Source organism: Alligator sinensis, unplaced genomic scaffold, assembly GCF_000455745.1.
Source record: "Alligator sinensis unplaced genomic scaffold, ASM45574v1 scaffold118_1, whole genome shotgun sequence".
In the NCBI taxonomy this organism is placed as follows: domain Eukaryota; kingdom Metazoa; phylum Chordata; order Crocodylia; family Alligatoridae; genus Alligator; species Alligator sinensis.
In genome coordinates, this window is record NW_005841850.1 from 351,541 (window position 1) to 372,470 (window position 20,930).

General features: G+C 51.5%; 1 protein-coding gene across 2 annotated transcripts in view; it reads left to right on the forward strand.

Moving 5' to 3' along the window:
- The window catches only part of YPEL2 (yippee like 2), a 36,394-nt gene extending 23,758 nt beyond the window's left edge, over positions 1–12,636 (forward strand). For both annotated transcript variants that reach the window (XM_025209960.1, XM_025209967.1), the window contains 4 exons: positions 5,270–5,313; positions 6,234–6,342; positions 7,339–7,800; positions 11,706–12,636. In XM_025209960.1, coding sequence (XP_025065745.1) covers positions 5,270–5,313; positions 6,234–6,342; positions 7,339–7,428 — 243 coding nt within the window. In that variant the 3' untranslated portion in view covers positions 7,429–7,800; positions 11,706–12,636. The remainder of the gene's footprint in view (positions 1–5,269; positions 5,314–6,233; positions 6,343–7,338; positions 7,801–11,705) is intronic.
- The last annotated feature ends 8,294 nt before the right edge of the window (positions 12,637–20,930 follow it).

Genomic DNA, 20,930 nt, shown 5'->3' on the forward strand with positions numbered 1-20,930 from the left:
GGTGCAGACGGCAAACAGATTCTGCTTCCAGCCCATTATATAACGCTGAGGCCTGGAAATCAAATGGTAGCGTTGGACACCAAAGTGAGCCGTCTGTTGTGGACCTGCACACCCTCGGGCCACAGTGAGGACAGCCTTAGTGGATTTTACTAACGCATCCACTGCTTTCCTAAAACCCCAAAGTTCAGGGACAAGCTGGTGCTAGGTTGGGGACAAAGAACACCTGACAGAGAGGTTGGATCACAGGTCTCTGTCTGCAAAAGTCCCTGGCTGAAAGAAAGCATTGCTACAGTGCCAGGTTCTAGTCTAAATAATTTTAGCTGGCAGGGGGAGGCTGCAGTGATGGGTGCAGTGTCCGAATGGAGGTGGTGTCTTTGGGAAGCAGTGGGGACATAGCTGCTCCACCTGATTCTCCCCTAGTCCATTGGATGGCCTGGGCAAGTCATCTTTCCCTGCCTCTGTTTCCCCATAGATATGTCTGGTAAGAAACCATCCTAACCCCAGAGGTCTGACAATACACACAGGCATTTTACAGAGATGGAGTCAAGACAATGAGGTCATGACCTGCCCGAGGTCACACAAGAAACCAGTGGTATTGGCTCATTTTCTAGGGGTTCTAGTACCCAGGGCATACAGTGCTGCCATAGATGTGATGGACACATATGCCATGAGGGCAGGCATGGTCTTGGGGGAGCAGAGGGGGCAGTGATGGGATTTCACTGGTTTATAAGGAAGCAGCAGGGCTCAGATCGCTGATCACTTTATAATGTCCCCTTGTCTGCAAGAGCCTGCATGTGACCCCCTCAAATCAGCTTTAAGTCTAGATCACGCTTACACCTCCTTGCTGGACACGAGCATGAGAACAGGATTTCTGTTCCTTAGGAGGGCAAGTGCAGAGTCAGCAGCCAGAGCCACCAAATCCCTGTGCATGCATGGTCCGAGTCACTGAAAGGCGGAAGGAGCGTGAGCAGGGTTGGACGGGGTTATATGGGTCTCTGAACTGGAGGAAGTTCTTGCCTGTGAATGTCCAGGTCTCTAACCTCCACCCCCATCCTTTTTTTTTTCTTGCTCGTTTTGCCACAACAGGGAGATCGCAGGCACAGAGGAACCAGCCCCATTTTCAGCGGCCAAGTGGCCGTGACTGCCTTCCCAGAGGAGGCGTGCTGACGTCCTCAGAGCCTTGCCCCCCTGCCCTGCAGCTCATCTCGCTTGTGCAATGAGAACTAATAATAGTTGTCAGGACTCCAGCTGGCAGGGTCCTGTCACCCGTTGCTCTCCTCCCATCTCCCCTCTGCCTGCCTGGGTGTGGGGGGGAGGCTGTTGGCCAGACCAAGGGGCACGTTTTCTATCCCGTTGTGCCCTGCAGAGATGGAGGAACAGTGCTTGGCCGTGTGGAGTCCTGGCAACCGCTCCTTGGTTTTCCCGATGATTCCAGCGAGCAGTGTCAATGTGTTCCCCTATTGTCTGGGACCAGCACAAAGACTGGGAGGTTAATCCTGCCCTGTGTTAAGCGTGCGGGACTGCTGAGCCAGGCAGGGAGTGAATGGGGATCCTGGCTCCGAGGCAGAGAAGAAGGGGTGTGGGGGGAGGCTGTGCATGGGTGGGGGCGGGGTCCCCATCCAGTTTCTTCTGTCCAGACTCCAGTGACTGCTGACAGTTGTGAACCAGAAAGCACAAGCAGTGCTAGTGATGGAGAAGGAACGGGACACAATGGAAAGAAGGGGTAGAGCCCTTCCAAGCTCCTCCAGAGTAGTGCCTGTTTCCCCAAAAGCAGACAAGGAGCCAAACAAAGCACCCACTGCAAATGGGGCAGAGATTTGGGGCATTGGAAATCTCCGTCAGCACTGAATAAGCTGCCCGGATCCCAGCACCCCCTGCCTTGGGAGCATTTGGAAGCTGAGCCCAGAGGTGAATTTTGCAGGTGAAGCCGATCTTTAGTAGACAAGACGGCAGCATTTAGCCCTTCCTAATGAGAGAGAGAGGTGGAGGGATGGATGATGTTTTGGCACGAGGGAACATTGCATTTGATTGTCCAGAGAAAGATCTTGTGTATGGTTTTCATCTGTCCCTCCCTGCTCAGAAGTCAGGGCGCGAGGGAGTTGTGCTTGCAAGCACAGTGGGCCAGGTTTCCAACCAGACTCAGAGTTAGCAACAGGCAGAAAATAAATCTGCTTGGCTTTTCAGTGGGAAACAAACCATCCTTTCCGTTTCTTTGGGCTGTAGGGTGTGCGCCAGGAGCTGTTACTCTGCAGGGCAAGAAGTCCGGGTTTCTGTCACAGAGACTCAGCTGCCAGTGTGCTTTCGAAAAAATGTTTGAGGGCATTACAACACCCGCCTTGAGACAGCATGCAGCATGGAAACCAGCCCAGAGCCGGGCTGTTGCATCCTGATGCAGAGCAAACGTGTTTGCAGAGCTGCCTTGGGTGGCTGTATAGGACACATCTGCCTAGGTGGGATTGTTTTCTCAGATCTTCATCATGATCATAGCAAGAACCAGGACAGGAGCATCCTGACCCTGGCAGCTTTGTTGCTTGATTTCTAAATGGAAAATACCTTCCCAGCCCTAAATACGAGCTACCTCTGGTTATTACCTCCCCTTTGTGTCTTTGTGATGGGGCCAGAGGGAGCATTCTTGAAACAAAAGTGGCCTCAATACCAAGCAGCGGGGTGTCAGAAGGCTCCAGCTGGGCTTCGTTCGAGGGGACTGGATTGTGCCGTGGCAGCAATCTGTTTGTGAAGGCAGTGTCCGTCAGTGATGGCCACATCCATAGGCAATGGCTGGAGATCGGTGCTGGTGTCTGTGGACTGACCACACAGGGAGTGTGCTGGGGTGAGAACTGTGGCCTGTGGCTGGACATGAAGCAGGAAAATCCTGGGTGATAGCTGGTGAAATTGGTCATGCTCTGGTGATCTCTTCAAGCTGGTGAAGACCTTATAGACTGCAGTGGCCAACGGGACAGAGCCCTAGCCCATGGTGGGAGGAGGGTCTCTCCAGATGAGCACCATGGCTCTTTGGGATTGGCAGGATGGTGCTTAGGGATCTGTCAGACCGACACCTAGAGGTTGCTTATGTTGTTCATGGAAGACTGCCCAGTCTCCGGCAGTAACGGAAACTCCTATTTTGGTCCCAGTGCAGTCTCGGCTCCCAGAGCTGCTGCTGCTGGCAAATGCTGTTGCTTTGATGTTTATGGAAAACTCTTCTGGGAGGGAGTGGAAGGCAAGTGAGATTCAGCTGCTGCCGTTCTGCTTTGTGGAGCCCGCCTGCGCTTCCCCACCTGGGGACCCCATCTGCAGCTTGACAAATAACTGCTTAGGCCTGTAATGTGGGGTTAAGAAGAGGGTAATAATAATAATATTACCCAGAATAATCCTGCAGTGGGGGAGGGGGTGTTGGTAGCAAGCTTCTGAAATCCAGCTTCTGTTTGCTTCCCAGTAGTGTGGAGAGCAAGGCTGTGGACATGCTGTAGCCCTGTCGGATGAGATACGGTGGGGCTGGGCGGTGCTGTATGGGCTGAGGATCACAGCAGCGCAGGACTTCAGCACTGCAGAGAGTTTGAAAGCAGCTGCTCTGATAAGCCCTGTTTCATTCACGTTTGAGCCATGCATCTTATTTAGCATTCTTCCTGGGAAAAGAGGCCTTTCTCAGCATGCAGGATCCCTCACTTTCACCAGAGCGTACGAGAGCCAGGTGTGCCCTGGGCATCTTCTGGGAGCCCAGAGATGTTTTTCCTTCCTCATCACAGTCTTTGAGCTCATCCTGAGAGCAGCACATCCTCCAGGAGCATCTGAATCATCTCGGCAGGCAGCTCTGCCTGAGCAGATCTGACAAGCAGTCGTGGTCCTGGACACAGCATGGTGTCCATGTGCCCCTGGGCAGTGTTTTAGCCCAATGCACGCTCCTTCAGCCAGTGGTCCTTAGCCTCTCACAGCATGTCTGTGGGCATGGACCTTTACTTTGGCTCCAGCTACCACATGGTACCACATACAGGGTGGTCTGGGGGAGGATTGCACATGCACTCTTGGAGAGGGGGGTTCAAGCCCAGTTCTTGGGGAGTTGTAATCTCATCTGTTACTCAGTGAATTGCTCTTTTCTGTCTCACATGCAGGCTGTGCCATGTCAGGGCTCTCTCTAAATAAGCCTCTTAAAGACCTGCTCACTCCCAACACCTGCAGCTAAACTGGGACAGGGCAGGAACACATCTTGGGTCAGATTGACTTTTTTTGATGACACTGTCTTTGCATGCAGCGCAATGTGCTGCAATCCCAGGCAGGGCTCCCTGCATTGGGAGTAGGGTGGGTGTTTGATCCCTCTGGCTCTGAAGGCTCAAGCTGCCTGAGCTCAGGGGTTAGGAGCATCGGCTCAGAGGCAGAAACACAGGGCTGCTTCATGAGATGGAGACAGCCAGCCAGAAATTCCCTGGGTGCGAAGGCTACGGTGTGGAGTCACATGTTGTGTCTGGTTGGCTCAGATATGACCTTGTCCATGTTGTCTGGGGGACATTCGGCACAGCTTGTCTGGAGCAGAGATTGTCTTTGTCTGCGTGCATGCGCAGCACCTAGCGCCACGAGGGCCTGATCTCTGACCAAAGTCTGTGGGCATTACTACAGTGCACGTAGCAATCGTGATAATAGAAATAATATAGATTTCAGCACTTCCTTCAGTGGCACAGTTGGCTGGTCACAAAGGCCACAGCAGCATCTGGAAAATGGAAGTGATGCCATGGGGCAGCTCAGGCCTAAACACTAGGTTTTGTCTATAGAAATGCAATCTGAAAGAGCTCTGATGGGGGGCTGAGTTTGCGGAGGGCCCATGAGAAATGGGAATCAACTAGAGCATGAAGAACAGGAAGATGACATTCTCTCAGACCAGGAAGGTGAAGCCACCAGCATTTGCTCTGGGTGAAATACAGGAAAAAAAAGCATAGGGCTTCAGTGCTGAAGAGTACTGTGGGGGCTTGCAGGGCTGTGGGTGGTGATCAGATCAGGCGGTAGGAGACAGGTACAGTTCTCAGCAGGCTGCCAGCGCTCCCTTTAAAATGTGTACCTGTTAGAACTTGAGGCAGACCAGGCGCTTTCCACATCCTTCACTGATCTGTTCTCGTCTTCTCCAGACATGTCACTCGGTGCCTTCCCTCCTGGGGCACAGTGATGATGTGCGGTTCTCAGAACTTGCTGTCTCTCCTTTGAGGTCATTATGGAGGTTGTGGGGAATGTTCCCACGCAGGGCAGCTTTCTATCAATGACTGATTTTTGTTTTCTTGCCTTTCAGTCCTTTCAAGGAAGCCAAGGGCGAGCCTACCTCTTCAACTCAGTGTGAGTGCAACTTCAGAACTGTCATTGCTGCATCTTTGGGGGGTAGACTTTTGACAAAAAACCCAAAAGCTCAAACCCCATAGATAAAAGCAGCAGAAGGATTTGCCTTCTTTCTTTACAATGGAAAGGCAGAGCTCAGACTCTGTGAGCTTACATCAGCGCTGCAGAATGGTTGAAAAGAAACAGCACTGATTCACACATGATTTTATATTCATGATATCGAGGATGATCCTGTCTTGGGCTGAGGGCTCAACCAGATAACCTCATATGGTGCCTTCCAGCCCTACTATATAACCTTATAATTCAGCTACAAGGCTGGGCTAAGGTGGTTTGTTTTTCATGGCACCAAGGAAAAAAACAGCTCACTTTAACATCACTCACTGCTCCGGGGATGCGGTAAGCACCAAACACCAAAGTTTGTAAATATGCAGTAGTAGTTCAGAGTGAGGTATTAGCATATTTTAGTGCTGGCCAACATTATTTTTTTGACCAATTTGTTCCCTTTGCAAAAAAAGTAATGATGTTAAAGTTACTATTTTCTATGGAACTTCCCAGGGCAAAAGGGCATCAAGGCTACATTTTTGTTTTGCCACTTGAGAGCATCAAAATAAAAACTGCATCGTTTCACACGGCAGTTTGAAATGGGAAACTTTCTTCTGAAGCATCAGACAATTTTCTTTTCCTGGGAAGTCTTGGAATTTTTCTAGTCCTCAGCTTTGGGGTAACAATAGTCAGTGTAAATGGAGAAAATCCCCAGTGAGAGGAGAGCTGCTTGGGGATGGCAGTTGTGTTTAGTGCTAGAAACACCCTTCTGTATTTTCCTAGCCCTGCAACAAAATGGCCATTGATGACATTGCAGCATCCAGTAGTGAAAGCAGCATGCTAATGGAGCCATCTCTTTTTCTTCCCTTCTCTCCCAGAGTTAACGTGGGTTGCGGCCCAGCAGAGGAGCGGGTGCTACTAACAGGATTACATGCGGTTGCAGACATTTACTGTGAAAACTGCAAAACCACGCTGGGCTGGAAATACGTGAGTGTCCTGGACATACATGTTCCTGTTCCTTCGTTAAGGCTTATGTGTGAGGAGTCGGCACAGTTTAGGCACAGGGCAGTGACATGCGAGTCTGAAACCCCCCGTACGTGTCCTGGCTTTGCCACTCACCTGCTGTGGGACCTGGGGTCAGTCACTTCCCTGGCCATCTGTATCTGGCTTGTACACGTAATTTGCAAGCGTTCCATGGCAGAGACCATTTCTTCCTCTGGGTGTGTGCAGTGTCTTGCAAAAGGGCCCTGGTCTTGGTGGAAATCCCTTAACACGCCCATAGAGACAAGGATATTGCTCCATCTTGCTTGTCCCGGGGACTTACCAGGAAATAAGGTAGAATTTCTCTTAAGCATGGCAGGAAGCCCCGTCTGCTCCATGCAGGGAGCTGTGTCCATCGGGGCAGGGAGTGATTTGTTAAGTGTGAGTTCTGTAAGTGTCCCACGAGGTCGCGCACACACACAGCCCAGCCTTGGAGACCATTTTTTCAGGACAGACTTTGTGATACCTAAGGATTTGCTCGCTTTCAGAACTCTTTGCAGGTGGGACAACAACATGACTGCTCCTATAGGGCCCAAATCCAAGCCTGAGTCATTTGCTCACAGCAAGCAGCATGGCCACTTTCTTCCTCTTACAAGAGAGGGGTACAAGCGGTACCCTGGCCCCACAGCAGTCTCTTATTATGACAGGCTACACACAGTCGAAATAGAGTGCAACCCCCTGGCTTTACAGGAGGCTGAAAGAGAACAGAAGTCCAGACAACGAGCTACGGGTTTACTGAGGGCCAGAATCTTAGATGCCCAAAAACGTGGACGCAAACTTGGATTCATTTCCCTCTGTGCTAACCTCCAGACCCCATCCCCTCCCGAGAGCTGAGACTCGAACCCAGGACTCCCAACCTCCTGGCTTCACCGCTCGACTGCCCTTTCTTTTCTGTACCCCTCAGGACTCCTTTTGACCCCACCTTCTCTCTGTTTTCTTCAGGAACACGCTTTTGAGAGCAGCCAGAAGTATAAAGAAGGCAAATACATCATTGAACTAGCTCACATGATCAAGGATAATGGCTGGGATTGAACGGGAGGAGCCCGGCCAACCCGGCATGTGAGAGAATGCCATCCAACCGAACATTATATCCAAGAGTGAGAGAGTGACTGAACGCTTGGTTCCATGCATTTAGAGGCTCTGCAATCTGGGAGCATCTTCACACCCTTCTCCATCCTTATTGGTGACTGGCCTCTAAATTTCTGTCTCTCTGTCTCTTTGCTTTGTATCTGTTTGTGAGTTGACCCTGGCTGCTTCTCTCTCTGTTCTGGCGTTGGCTAAGAGAATGCACCAAATGCCCGACAGCATTCCATGTTGACGAATGTCTAAGCGCGAACTGAAGCTGGCTTCTTTGGCGGCATTTTATCGGAAGGTCTCGGCGTGGGAAGGAGACCTGAGTCTTGGGTAGGAAGGGAGAGGAAGGGTGGGGGCGGGAGGGCAGAAGGGGAAGTAATCAGAAACAAAGCTCTACTTTTCCTTTAAGTCCTTTAAGGCTTGAAATGATCTCCTTGTCTGAACGGACAGAAAAATACCTCATGGCTGCGTTCTCTCTGAATCTCAAGCCTGCCGCTGCAAAGGCAGAGCCTTAGATGAAGCTGGCTGAGCACAAGTGGTAACCAAACCCCCTCCACCAGCCAAGTCCTGAATCCGCTGTCTAGTACCATCTGTCGGTGGGTTGTTTCGTACTGACCGCATGGTCGCCTTTTGCTGACTTGTTGGGGTGGGGGCTGACAGCTTAGCAAGACTCCCCACACGCTCCTCCTCCTCCTCCACTTTCACAGCTAAGGGGTAAATCACCCTGGCAGAGCAGAGCTGGGGCGACCTCAGCACCCCTGCCTGCGGGCAGCTGAGAGGAGGAGCAAAACTGTGTAATGTAGGAGAGGCTGGCGCTAGGCTTCAGAGGCATGACAGAGAGGCGAGAACCAAGGTGCGTGTTGGGCAAGTGACAGGAAAGCATGGGGGGTTGTAGACAAACTTGGAACTATAAGGTGCACCTTAATTATCCTGGCCTTACCGCGTGCCCTTAGAGCAGTGTTACAGCTTAGGATCTGGTCATCCTAACACGCAATAGAAAAATGTGCAAACAGGATTTTGCTCAAAATGTTTTGACCCCAGCCATCAGTTCCCCTCTGTGAGCCCATCGGAAATGCAAGGTGACAGCAGATGGCTCCGGCAGTTGCTAATATTTTGCACAGGTGGATATTTCAAGCCCTGATGTATCCCCCAAGTCCCCATGCCCCCAGTGTTTTTAAAAAGATGTGATACTTCAGCAAGCAAAGACACTCGACATCCCCATAGGATTCGTGCCATGGAGTTGTCGGGGGGGAAAAGAGGGTTGGATGTCTAATGGCAAAAGACAAGTCCTGCCCTTTTAAGTTTTGATTGTTAATTTTAATGAACTATCTCAATGTTGTTGGTGAGGGAGAGGGATTGTATGTGTGGAAGAGATGTGTTGCACATAAATGACGTTGTGAAGCTTTTTTCACAAAAGTCCAGCCAGGATCTGGTGCATCACTCATGACTATTTAACTGAATTAGTTTTTATCTCTTGGAGCGAATTTCTTTTTTGTTTGTGGAATTCTTTCAAGTAGGTTCATCCACTGGGGGAAAATCCTTTTTAATCTAGTCAGGAAGAGTAACGTGCAGGTGTTCGCAGCTCCTCTGGTGATTGTCACCTAATGGCATCTTTTTTTCCTAGCTGTTCCAAGTGGACAGAGTTGGGGGGAACTTCACAGGCATATTGAGAGCTGACTGGAGAGGATGCAGAAGGGTTGGTTAGAAACAGGACTGGGCTTTCATGTCGGGTACCTGTGATTAAACCCCAGCCTGATAGGGCCATGGGAAGAGTGCTTGTGCACATGCCACATCCCACTGACAGTGTGTGGGTCTGACTTGGAGCAGGGAATATGAGGCAGACTGACTGCAGCTGCGGGAAGTCATGGGCTTAATGCCTTCCTTGGTCATGCTAGGGTGGCTTCTGCCTTCACCCTGCCTGATGCAGCTGCATAACAAGACCACCTCAGCTCATTCCTGCCAGGCTCTGCTTCCTTAATCCTCATTCCCCACTGTCACAAAGGGAGCAAGAAAGGTATCGAGGTTGAGGAGTTCTTTCTCTTTCAGCCTGTTGCCTCTGGCATTGGCCTCCTCTGTATTTTCCTTTCCCCTGAATACTGAGCTGGGATATATTACTGTTTTTGGCCAGCAGGGAGTCATTTACCTGGTTTGAAAACCTGTTCTCGTTCCCTGAAAACACAGTTGTTAGATTCGATCTGAATGGGCAAAGTAAGGGACTGCCCAAAGCAGCTTGTGTGAAGGTGAGAGCGGAGCATTCCTAGCTTTGCAACTGTAGGTTGGCCGCACAGTGATTGCCAATAAAAAGCCAAATATGCCTATAAAAAGATTACCCCGGCGCACTCCAATACTAGCCTCAATGCTGCCACTACCCATTGTAAGCTGTAGTATTTTGCAGCCTTCATGTAGAATACTGCAGCACGCTTTAAAGGTCTGGGCAGTCAGCAGCATGGCTTCAGCTGCAGAAGCCATTCCCCATGTGCAAAACACAACTGTGGTGGATGAGATTGCACGGTGCTTCTTTCACCGTTTACGGGCGTTGTATTTTTAATGGCGACCACTGTAAGTTTGGACACGGCCAGACGGTGTCAATTCTCTGCTTTCCCTTCTGCGGAGCTACCCCAGTTTACGACAGTTGAGAACCTGGCCTCAAATACTGTTATGAAAAATGTGTGTTAGCCTGCACGCCTATGCGTGCACGCACGCTCCTAGCTGCAGATCAGTGTTTATACGCTCTGTGGGGCAACGAGTAATCCTGGCCTGCCAGGCTCATTTAACGTGTGTACTCCACCATGTGTCCATTAAACCTAAAGTGCTTCTTACGATGTTAAGTCCACTGCTAACTCACCTGTGACCTGCTGTATTAAGATATGGGACAGTATTGGGAGTTGATGACACAACAGAGTGACCAGATCTAGAGGCTAGAGGATATGGGAATCAGTGCATTCTAAATTGATGATTTGCAAACGAATATAGTCAGAGCATAACCAAAGAACCCGCCACCTGCATCCCATTGGTCGTGTCAACTAACTGTAGCCAGTTACTTCCATCAAAGCGTGGGAAGGGTTGGGCCCACTGAGGCAACGAAATGTCTAGATGAGGATGGAGCACTGCATGCTGGGAAGGGTAGTCCAGAGGGTCAGCATCTTCAGCGAAGGTGGGAACAGCTGCACGTTCTGCTGCGTTTCCTGTGGCTCTGGCCCCTGGGTCCTTACACCCTTCAGCTCACATCTCCCCTTGCCCCCTGAAGACACATGTGGTTTTAAATATTTGGCCCTGGTGGTTTATCATGTGTGAAATCCTGCCCCCTGCACTAGCTGTTGAGATGATAATATATACCGAACATAGCGAGCGTTATCTTGTGAAATCTACTTTTGTAAATAATATTTAATTTTTAAAAAAAAATAATATATTTGGTGCTGTTTTCTCGGAGCCCCTCCCGGAGAGCACTGCTTTGTTTTGTTGATAAATTATACCGTTTCCTCTCTCTTTGTTGGAAAATCTGTCGAAAGGGAAACAACCATCCTAATTACGTGCTGTTTTCGGAAGTCAATACACTTTCCATCTGGGCATGGTAGGGGAGAGGAATCATTTCTGGTTCCATTCTGCAGAATTTCCCTCCTATACAGGCCATTGCCAGGCTGCAAGCAGAGGCCCCTGTCCAGGGAGGCTCTGAAGCAGGTGTGTAACCTTAGACAGGTGGGAGCGCTCGCATGTCTGAAGTGACTCACATGCCTCAGCCCCTCCCTGACTGCATGCCTCCCACCTCGGTCCTGCAATTCGATGTACAAGAGAAGACCCTCGGTCCCACACGGAGCCCTGCGGAAGTCAGTGGGGCTCTGTCTGGGCAGATGCGATTGCCCGAGTAGATCTCATGGCAGCATGTGGGCCTGCTCTGTTTTCTTGCACCAGTATTGGCCAGAATGACATGAGTAACAAAGATGTAAACTGGGGATGTGGATTTGTGTGGCAACCTCCGACTCTTTTGTTTCCAGTTGCTTGGGGGAGCAGCGGGTGGGGGATGGAAAAACTGAACTAATCAAACTTTTGAGACTACAAAACAAATCTTTCTGGATGGGGATCCTGGTTCAATGTTTCCTTTGAAACCGGGCTTCTATGTGCTGAATTACAGTAAACGTTTACATCTCTGGCGGTCAAGTTAATTTTCCGTCTTCTTTTCTGTCTTTCTCCCCCTTTTTTTGTCTGTATTTCATTGGGTCTTTTTGTTGATCTCAAAGTGGACCAACAGCACAAACCGCTGGACTGTGCTTGCTGCGTGAGGAGCTGTTTGCAGTGCTGAGTAGCTGTCGCACGCTCTTTCCTTTCCTCTCTTTGGTGCACAGGTTTTAAAAAGAAAAACGAAAAAAAAAATCTGCAAATGAAACTTGTCGTTCTTGTGATGATCAAATACGAACTTTCTCTGTATGCGTTTTTCTAATGATATGTGAGTGTATTAATCATGCATTTCATTGTACTTCCTCATTTCGGAAGAAGCATCATGGTTCTGAATGAGATGGTTCTTGGATGAACAGGTTATGTGCAAACCCCCTGTTGGGTGAACAGATCTGCAAGAAGCAGAGCTCTGCTCCGAGCTCCTCCCGCTGGCTGTGGGAAAGCTCGGAGACGATTATGTTCCGCGTTGATTTTGAAGACTTCTGCTTGCAGAGAGCAAGCGGGAAAGCGTTTGACCAGAGCATTTAATTCTGAAACAAAATCAGCGTGTTTAAGCAGTATGGCGCTGGGTAAGGTACAATCACAAATAAGCTATTCTCATTGTTACGGACTCCTTTGTGCTGTTTCTCATGAGGAAATGGGAATGCTTTCCCCACTGACAAAATGAAGAGACGATATTTCCGATACCAGCCTGTCTGTTGATGCTCTCGTGTTTACAAACTGTGTATACTTTAATTTCTCTGATCTTATTTTAATTTTATTTTTTGGCATATTCTTTCAGGTCATTTGCTTTGGTGAGAAATGCAATTGTTTGTTTGTTTTTTCAAATAATTTGTTTTCACCTTTTCATGTATTTGTACATTGTACATAGTTCTTCAGTATTAGAGGGAGGCGTATTGTTTGTCATATTTACAATATGTGTTGGTGCTCATTTGAGAAAATAAAGTTTTCAAATATTAAAACCATGGACCTGCTTCTCTATTTTTCCTCCCAAGATCGTGTACCAGTGAAGACCTGCCAAAAGGGACTGATTGTACCAGTCGGCATCAAGGCAAGGAGGCGTTTGGTTGACTGGTAATTTTTTTTTTTTTTTTTTTTAGTTTAAAGATAGTAAGAGGTCATTATTATGTCCTATTTATCACCTGCACTGTCACCTTTTAAACTGGCAGCCCTTGGGGGACGGGGACCCTCCCTTGATGGTTATGTGTGATGGGGTCCAAGCCCCTAGGGGACTGTGCAGAACAATTGCCAGGCAAGATAACAATGAGCGTGGACCTGTTTGACCATATTGACCCTGCTGTACCACTTGGGAGAGTGAGGGGCTGAGAGACAATAGGATGTGCCTAAGGTCACACAGTAAATCTGTGGCAGAGCTGGGAATGGACCTGTCTCTGGCTGGCTTCTGTCCCTGTCTCTTTGCTGAGCATCTCCAGGAAGCTCGGCATTGCCATGGTCATGATGCTCTCAGGAGTGCTCCCTACAAAATCCCCTTGCTGTTTTTTTTCCCCCTTCCATCTACAGAGAACCTGCCCTTTCACCTGCCTGCTTGTAGCTTTGCATTTGCCTGGTAGGCAGAGAAACCTTGCTGGGCACCCAGGCTTCAGGCTGTATCCATAGTGATAGAAGACTCCCCTGTGCTGGGTCTCATCTCCTTTCCAATCTTTGCTTTGTTCTCAAAGAGGTTGAGGAGAAGCCAGAAAAGGCAGGATGGTGATGCCCCACCTGCTTCCCGGGGTCTTCAAAATGAAAGGGGGTGGGGATCAGATCTTCTACTTCTCCCTTGCAGGCCCAGCCAGCCACAGCCCTGGTTCATCCGAGACCAAGGACCAGCCAGAGACGAATAAGACATGTCTGGCTGATGCAGCTGGGTCGGAGTGCCCTCAGGCATCCGCAGGGAGCACTGTGTGAGCTGGGATGGTTTGGAAATGGCCAGAGAAGGGACCAGGCCTCTGGTGATCCCTCCATAGCAAGGGGAGGGCTGTGGCAGGGAGGCTGGGAAAGGCAGAAGGTGGCAGGTCTCCTAGAGCCAAAGGGATGGGAGCGGGCAGAAGGGACAATACCCAATGTCCACCTAAAGCAGAGATGGATCTGAGTAGATGCCCTCAACTGGGCGAGCTGGGGTCCTGCCTGCCCCTTGCAGTTCATCCCCGTTTCTGCCCAGCCGTAAATGCAACCCCTTGTAGCTATAACTTCCACCTTTTCCAATGACCAGCCTGGATGTTCACCAGCCCCCTTTGCCAGGCAACCCAGCTCCCAGGAGCGCTCCTGTGGGGGAGACTTCTCTCAACATAGCTGTGTGGCTGTGCCCAGATTGGCAGACGGCAGGGAGTCTGGCCCACGCCGGGAGAGTGAATTATCAGAGTAGCACGAGGAGGAGAATTCCTCCTCTAAGAAAGGGGGCCATGGGAGCTGAAAAGGAGAGAGGCCTCCCGGGGTCACACACAGAAGTAACCGTGGCAGGAAGCAAGCTAAGATCAGCCCTGCTGGCTGAAAGAACTGGGCTGTAATTTTGAGGGAGAAAACGGTTCACTGGGAGGGAGGATTTTAAATATTAAAATGTTGAGCAAACCCTGTGAAGGAGGGAGCTCGCTGGCTTCAAACACATGCGCGGGTCCCTTTATGAGTCATCCCTCCCGCTGGGTGATACCACAACCTGCCAGCTCGCAGCTGATTTAATGCTGTTAACTTAAATGCCAAATTTGCTTCTGTGGCCCCGGGTGAGCGCTCTAATACGTATCCGATTCTTGCTGAGCTCAGTTCTGAAACCCATTTGAAACCCTGTCGGATCAGTGTCTGAGCAGTATGTTAGTCTAGGCCAGCAATTCTCAACCCTTTTAGACATGAGGCACCCCTTGATATACTCAGACAATGCCAGCTCTTAGTTTCCGCTTGTTTTTCTGACTGCAGAAAAATAATAGAGCAATTCTTGTGTTGCAAAGGACTAGGAGAAACCGCAGCAGGTCAGACTGTTTTTAACACTATAGATTCCTATATGAAATCTCTCTATCTTGTGAATTGTGTCTATGCACCTAGCAGTGCTAACATTGTGCAGCACCATTGAAAAGATCTCAAAGCGCCCCAGGGTGCCATGGCACCCTGGTTGAGAATCACTGCTCTAGGGTGTTTGGAGGGTGCTGAGGTCCCGCTTGTGCTCCACCCCCAGCTCTGAAAATAACTGGACTACTAGGATGTGGCGTGCTGGGCTGTTGCTACCTGGACACGTCAGCCGAATGGATGCAGGCCTGCCATTAACTATTGGATTTCAGGCTGAGAGCAAGTCACCCTCCATGCAAGGAGGTGCTGAATGCCCTGAATTCACAATGCAGGCTGCCCCTGAAAGCTCACTGTAAGCTCAGACAGGTAAAGAGGAATTGCCTTGTATTGGGAAAGCAGTGTTGCTAAGGAGAAAGGAAATGAGTGAAGCACTAGCTGCACTGAGGGTGTCTACAGCATGGTGTGGGAGGGTATAGGTCTAGCTGGGTGCCAGATGCAGAATAGCTGCTTTCCTGTAGCTGTGTTGCTGTGATTTTTCTCAGCAGGGCTAACCTGGCTATGTGGCTTTCAGCCCGGGTATATCTCCACGGCACTGTACTGTGTAGTGCAGGCATACCCAGGAGTGCTGCCCAGCTCAGGCCCTGTGCACGCTCCGAGTGGCAGCCACAAACCACGTGCATGCAGCAGTCATCCTTCGGTCTGGGCAAACCGAACCATCCCTCGGGGAGGGCCATACAGCTTGTCATCTGCCCCACAACACCCCCAGAGCTGGAGTCCTGGTTCTGGCCATGCTGCCCATTTCCTGGGCGGGACACGGCCACCGGTACAAATCCCGGGAGTAGATCCCAGGGGAAGTGAAGTCAGTGCGAATGGTGCGCACCTCCACCACTCGCCGTGCAACGTAGGGCAGCTACGCCTTGCTGAAAGTGGTATCTCTGATGAGACTAAGGCAAGCGGCTTTGGATACGAGCAGCAGCTTGGAAACCAGCACAGGACGTGTGTTGGATCCTCCATCTCTCGGTCTTGGCTCTGTAATTAGGCTTGTTGCTACAAACCACAGAAGTCAATGTACACGAGCAGCTGCTGCTGGGCTATTCAGAAGGCTGAAAAACTCTTTGCTTTATCTGTGTTTCCTTCGCCTGTTGTCAAGGCAAGTAATTACTGGATCAAAAGGGCAGGCGGGCAAGTGCCTCTGTCCCATGGATCTGCATGTGTGTACCAGGTGGAGGAGTGACCGGACTTCCAGAGTGCAGGCAGCTGGTCCGTGTTCAGTTCAGGTTACCAGGCCGTCAGTCACGATGAAGGAAAGGCTCATGTGTACCCCCCACGCTGCGCACGAGCCTCTGGCCACATGCTCCAAGAGGAAGCCAGGACCTAGGACGGGGTGTCTGATGAGGAATGTCCGGTTTGTAAAGTTATAACCTTTTAACTCGGCTCAGCCACTTTGCTGCTGGTAACCCTGGGAAAGTCACTTGCCCTCTCCAGGCCTCATCCTCTCTCACCATTTGCTTGCTTCATCCGTATAGGAGATATGGGGCAGGGGAGTCCCCGGTGAAAAGATCCAGCCTTGTTTCACTCCCCTCAGTTTTAAAGCAGGTGCTTAGGGAATGGTCACTGCCCTGCTGTGACTCCACAGAGCCGGCCCTGCCACATCCAGCGAGGCTCTCGGCGAGGACAAAACCCCACATGGAGAAAGGCAGTGAAACACTGAGCAAAGCATGGCAGAGGCCAGGGACTGGGAAATCCTCCGTCCCCTGCCAGCGTGTGTGGAGCAGGGGCTGGGCTGCATCGCAGCTGCAGGGCTCTAAACCTCTGTTGTCCACACACGGACCGCCCTCCCCATGGTGAAACCAGGCCTCAACGGCATCACTCTTGGGCGCTGCTTTTAAATCCCCTCATGTGACGGCTCCAGTCCTCCAGAGCCTTCCCACAATCCCCCCTGTGTGGGCCCAGGACAGACAAGCTCTCCCATCCCCCAGGAGTGAACCAGAGTGGCTCAGTGCCAGACACCATGGGATGCATCCTCCCAGTGTCACATAGGCGGGATTTGGGTGCCCGGGCTGGAGTAATCTCCAGTGAGGCGGCACTGGGGCTGCCCCACAGAGTGGGACGGAGCTGCCTCCCCTCAGGGCGTGCCCACATTTTGGGGGAGTCCAGCCTCGGTTTGCCCCCTCCGGTCCCCGTGGCGGTCCCCATGCTGTGCCAGCTGCCTGGCCCCCACAGATGTTGGGGCTCCCTGGGACCAGTGCTTTGGGCTGCCTCAGTGTCCTAGGTGCCCCACTGAAGCCCCCACAAAAGGGCTTGATTTCCACAGCTTGGTGCGATAGGCTGAGCAGGACCAGAAAAGCCAGGTCAGGTGCCAGGAGGAACCTCTTTTCCAGTAACGCCAGGGCACGAGGCCACATGCTGGGAGGGCACGAGCCTCTCCACCCAACCCTGGTTGCCTGGCTGGGAGCTCCTGTTCCTCCCCGTCCTGAGCTGCGCAGGGGCTGAGCGTGCGAGCCCTGTCTCAGCTCAGGCACCTTGGCTTTGGCCATGATACGTTGTGCAGCACCCGCGTTGGGGACTCGCTGGCCACATCACAGCACAGTGCATGGACCCTCGCCAAGACGGCACCTTCCTCCTGCCAGAGCTGCAGCCTCCTCGGGTGAGACCACACGAGCGCTGGGCGGGCGACCTTGGGGAGGTAAGTTGATCTGTCTGCCTTTGTTTCCCCATTCGATACTGCCTGACTTGGCCAGCGGGGTGAGGCATGGCTGTGGTACAGCTTTCCCGCTAGAAGGTGTGAAGGGAAGGCAGGTGATCGTGAGCGGAGGGAGCCAGCGATGTGAATGGCTTCGTGAACCTCAGGGAGTTACTGCACATAGTGTTGCCTGCTGCTTGGTTTTTCTGCGGGATCCTGGAAATGCACAAAGGAGCATCCCTCGCAGTGCCTTTGGAACGGCACAAGAGGCCTGAATCAAGTGTCACTGGGCAGCTCGGGGACACATTCATCTCTCATCCAGCCACAGGCTGCTCGGAGCAGACGCAGCAGGGACTGGGAGTCTGGGAGAGCGCTGGGACACCAAAATGAATGGCACCAGGTCAGCACCCCTGAGTAGATGCAGGGGCACCTGTGTGTTAAAGACAGGAATGGTTGTTTGCAAATGAAGTGTTCTGCCTTAGTTGTAGGCAAGTAGCCGGGGCAGCCTATGGCTCGCCAAAACCAGGGGAGGTTTTCGTCAGTCGTTTCCGTTCTCTAGGAGCCGGAGCGTGCTTCTCAACCTTCCCCATCGTGCATAAGGAGAATGGCAATCTGGCACCCTGGCCTGATTGCAGTCAGCGGCTGGGTCTGCACAGAGCAGCAGGTTTCAGGGCACAGCTAACAAACAAGACCTAGGCAGAGGCTGAAATCCCACAGTAGCCCTTTGATGCAATTTAGGTGAGAGGGAAGAAGCTCCTTTGCCAAAAAACAGCCTTGAGATGGAACTGCAGAGCGAGGCCTTTGTGTTACCGGGCTCCGGCTCGGCAGCGGTGACGCACCCCACCAAGGCCGTCTCGGAAAGCGAAGCTCTCCGTTGCTCATGCCTGGCTCCTCATGGTGGGAGGGCAGGGAGGAGATGTGCTACAGGCTGTAGGGAGTGTTGTGCTGTATTTGCAACACAGCGGAGTTATCTCCTGCTCTCGCATTAGATATATTATTAAACTGCAATTACACTGGGAGTGCAGCGAGCCAAAGCAGTCTATTAATAGGGAAGTGGAGATAAGCTGACTCAGACAGAGACAGACTTAGGCTCTGGAGAGAGGCTGTAGCTCCACTCTTGCCAACTTGGCCTACGGTCCAGGGACAGGGGATCGGGGGCGTATGGGGCGGGGGGAGGGAAGGAGAGGGAGAAGGCAGCTGCGTGTAATTTCTTCCTCGGAGGAAGGAATAATTGGGTTGCTTTTGTGCTGTAAAACCTGCTTGGACATAATGACGCCCAAGAGAAATCTCTGCCTTCAGCCCCTGAGTGGAAAGACCTTTGCCAGTGCCAGCGGGGCCGGTTGTACAGAGAAGTGCGGCTCTCTGTGGGTCTGCTCTCCCCCTGGAACAGTATTTTCAAAAGGCAATCACAGAGCTATAAATACAGCTGTGCTGCTGGCCTTTAATCCTCGCCTGGGAGCAAGCCCACCCACCACAGGCCCCCGGGGAAGCCTGCCTCTTACCCTGAGGCTGAGACGTCTTCTGTTGCATTGACTCATGAGCTGAAAACAGAGAGCTGAGCTCAGCCCAGCTCTGACTTCCCAGAGCTGAAGGACACGTATATCTGACTCTTTTTGTCCTGTCTCTAGTTTTGAGGCTACGGGAGCTAGAAAAGGAAAAACTCAAGCTCTCTTAATAATACTCATCATTCTTGGTCCTGAATCCTTCCATCCACAGTCATTACGAACACAAATGACCTCAACCTGACAAGTCAGCTCCAGCCCCTTAAGTCGGCATGTTACTATTATTAACGGCCCTGTTTTACAGATGGGTAAACCGAGGCACAGGATTATTGCGATTCATTGAGTACGTTGCCAGCTGGCAGCAAAGCTCGAAGTTTTAATCCCCGAGTCCTCGCAGTGAGTCTAGCGCTGGCTGTTCATTAACGGAGCAGGCGGGGATTCTCCTTCCCTTTGGCCAGTCCCAAAGTGGTCGGGGGCAAATCTTTGTGGGTTTGGCCTCACTTGGGCCGTTTCACAAATGGAGCTGCCTGGCCACTGGGACAGCTGCAGCAACAGTCAGGGTTTCCAGGGCAATCTGCTTTTCGGGAGGCTGTTCCTGGGGCAGAGGACAGCCCGTGTGCAGTTGATCTTACTGTCCACCCCTTTCAACGGTGATTCTTTTAACTGTCTTGGAAAACGCCAAGTGTAATAGCATTAGCTTCTGAGGCGATTGCAGAGCTGTGAAGGAAGCTGACATCTGTCCCCTTTGTCAAAGTTCGTTAAGTTTTCTACGAAGCCGCGCTGGACAGACAGCCGGGCCGGCCGGAGAGCCAGAGGGGCCACAGGGAGGACGGTGGGTTTTGTGACTATTAACCACCCAGTTCACCTCCACCTGTGTTTTCCACTTCCTCCACCCAGAGGCAGGGTTGTATCCGGGCAGGGACGGGCAGTTTTCTTACAGAAAGGTTTTCCAATATGATTCTAAAGACGGAAAAATGCCAGAGCTATTTTTACCCGAGTTTCGGCTCAGGGTATAAATAGCAGGCAGAGCTGTTCTTCCCACAGCTGACTGGCATTGCTAGATAACCGGTCTGTAAGGAGAAGCTCATCTACAAAGGAAATGTCACTCGGGGGGCAGCCTGCCAAGAGGGATAATTCCCACGTCTGCTCCGTCAGCGAGCCGCCCTCCCTGACATCTTTGATGCCCAGGCTGCCGCAGCTGCCCTTGGTGAATGGCTCTCGCGGGGGCTGGACTTGTGCATGGGGAGGGGCTTTCAATAAAGGAGCTGAAAAGGAAAAGCTGATTGAACTGCCGGTGTCTCATTGAGACAGTTGAGAAAATCCTTCCTCGCAGCTAATCCCCAGCAAGGGAGTCTCCTTTCAAAGAGCTGCGGCTGGCACGCGGCTTGCCCCAGGGCCCGACTGTTTCCTCCACTTGTTCTGGTCTCCCAGTGTCTCAGGAGCTCTTTGACACCACCGAGGTCCCGCCTGTCCTGCCCGGAGCAAAGCCCTGGGTTCAGTCACACCTGCTCTTCCACTCCAGTTGTCCAGGGAGTTCATATCAAGCATGGCCAAGCTGGTCACTGGTCCCCAAGGCTGTGACTGTAGCCCATCCCTAATTAAAACTGTCCCTGGTGCCCTCACCCCAGAGGTGGCTGAGCGGGTTGATGACCAACTCTCCGGAGAAGCTGGCTTTGTCCTGTGGGGACAGCTTGCTTGTTGCATGAGACAGAGGAACCTGAAACTAGAAACCCCGCTAGACATCCCCGTGTTTCTAACCAGTCCCTGGCCCTGGCTAGGGCAGTGGAAAAGTTTGCAGAGCGTTTTCTACAGGCTCAAAGCTTGCGAGGCCCAAAGTGGGACCACTTCTTAAGGGGCTTTCTATATGTAACCCTGGCAGCGGGGCTACCCGCACAGCCACAACCCAACTCCGGATCCCGGGAGGGGCCCACAGCCGGGTACCACCCGCCCTCCTGGAGTGAGCGTGGTTCCCCTTGCAGGACGGCACCTAGTGCCCCTGGACCTTTGATCAGACAGCCCGCAATTTACCACTGTGTATGCACATTATACATTTACAAAGAGTTAAAGAAAAGAAAACTAATGAATACACAACTGTTAAATTGTCAGAAACT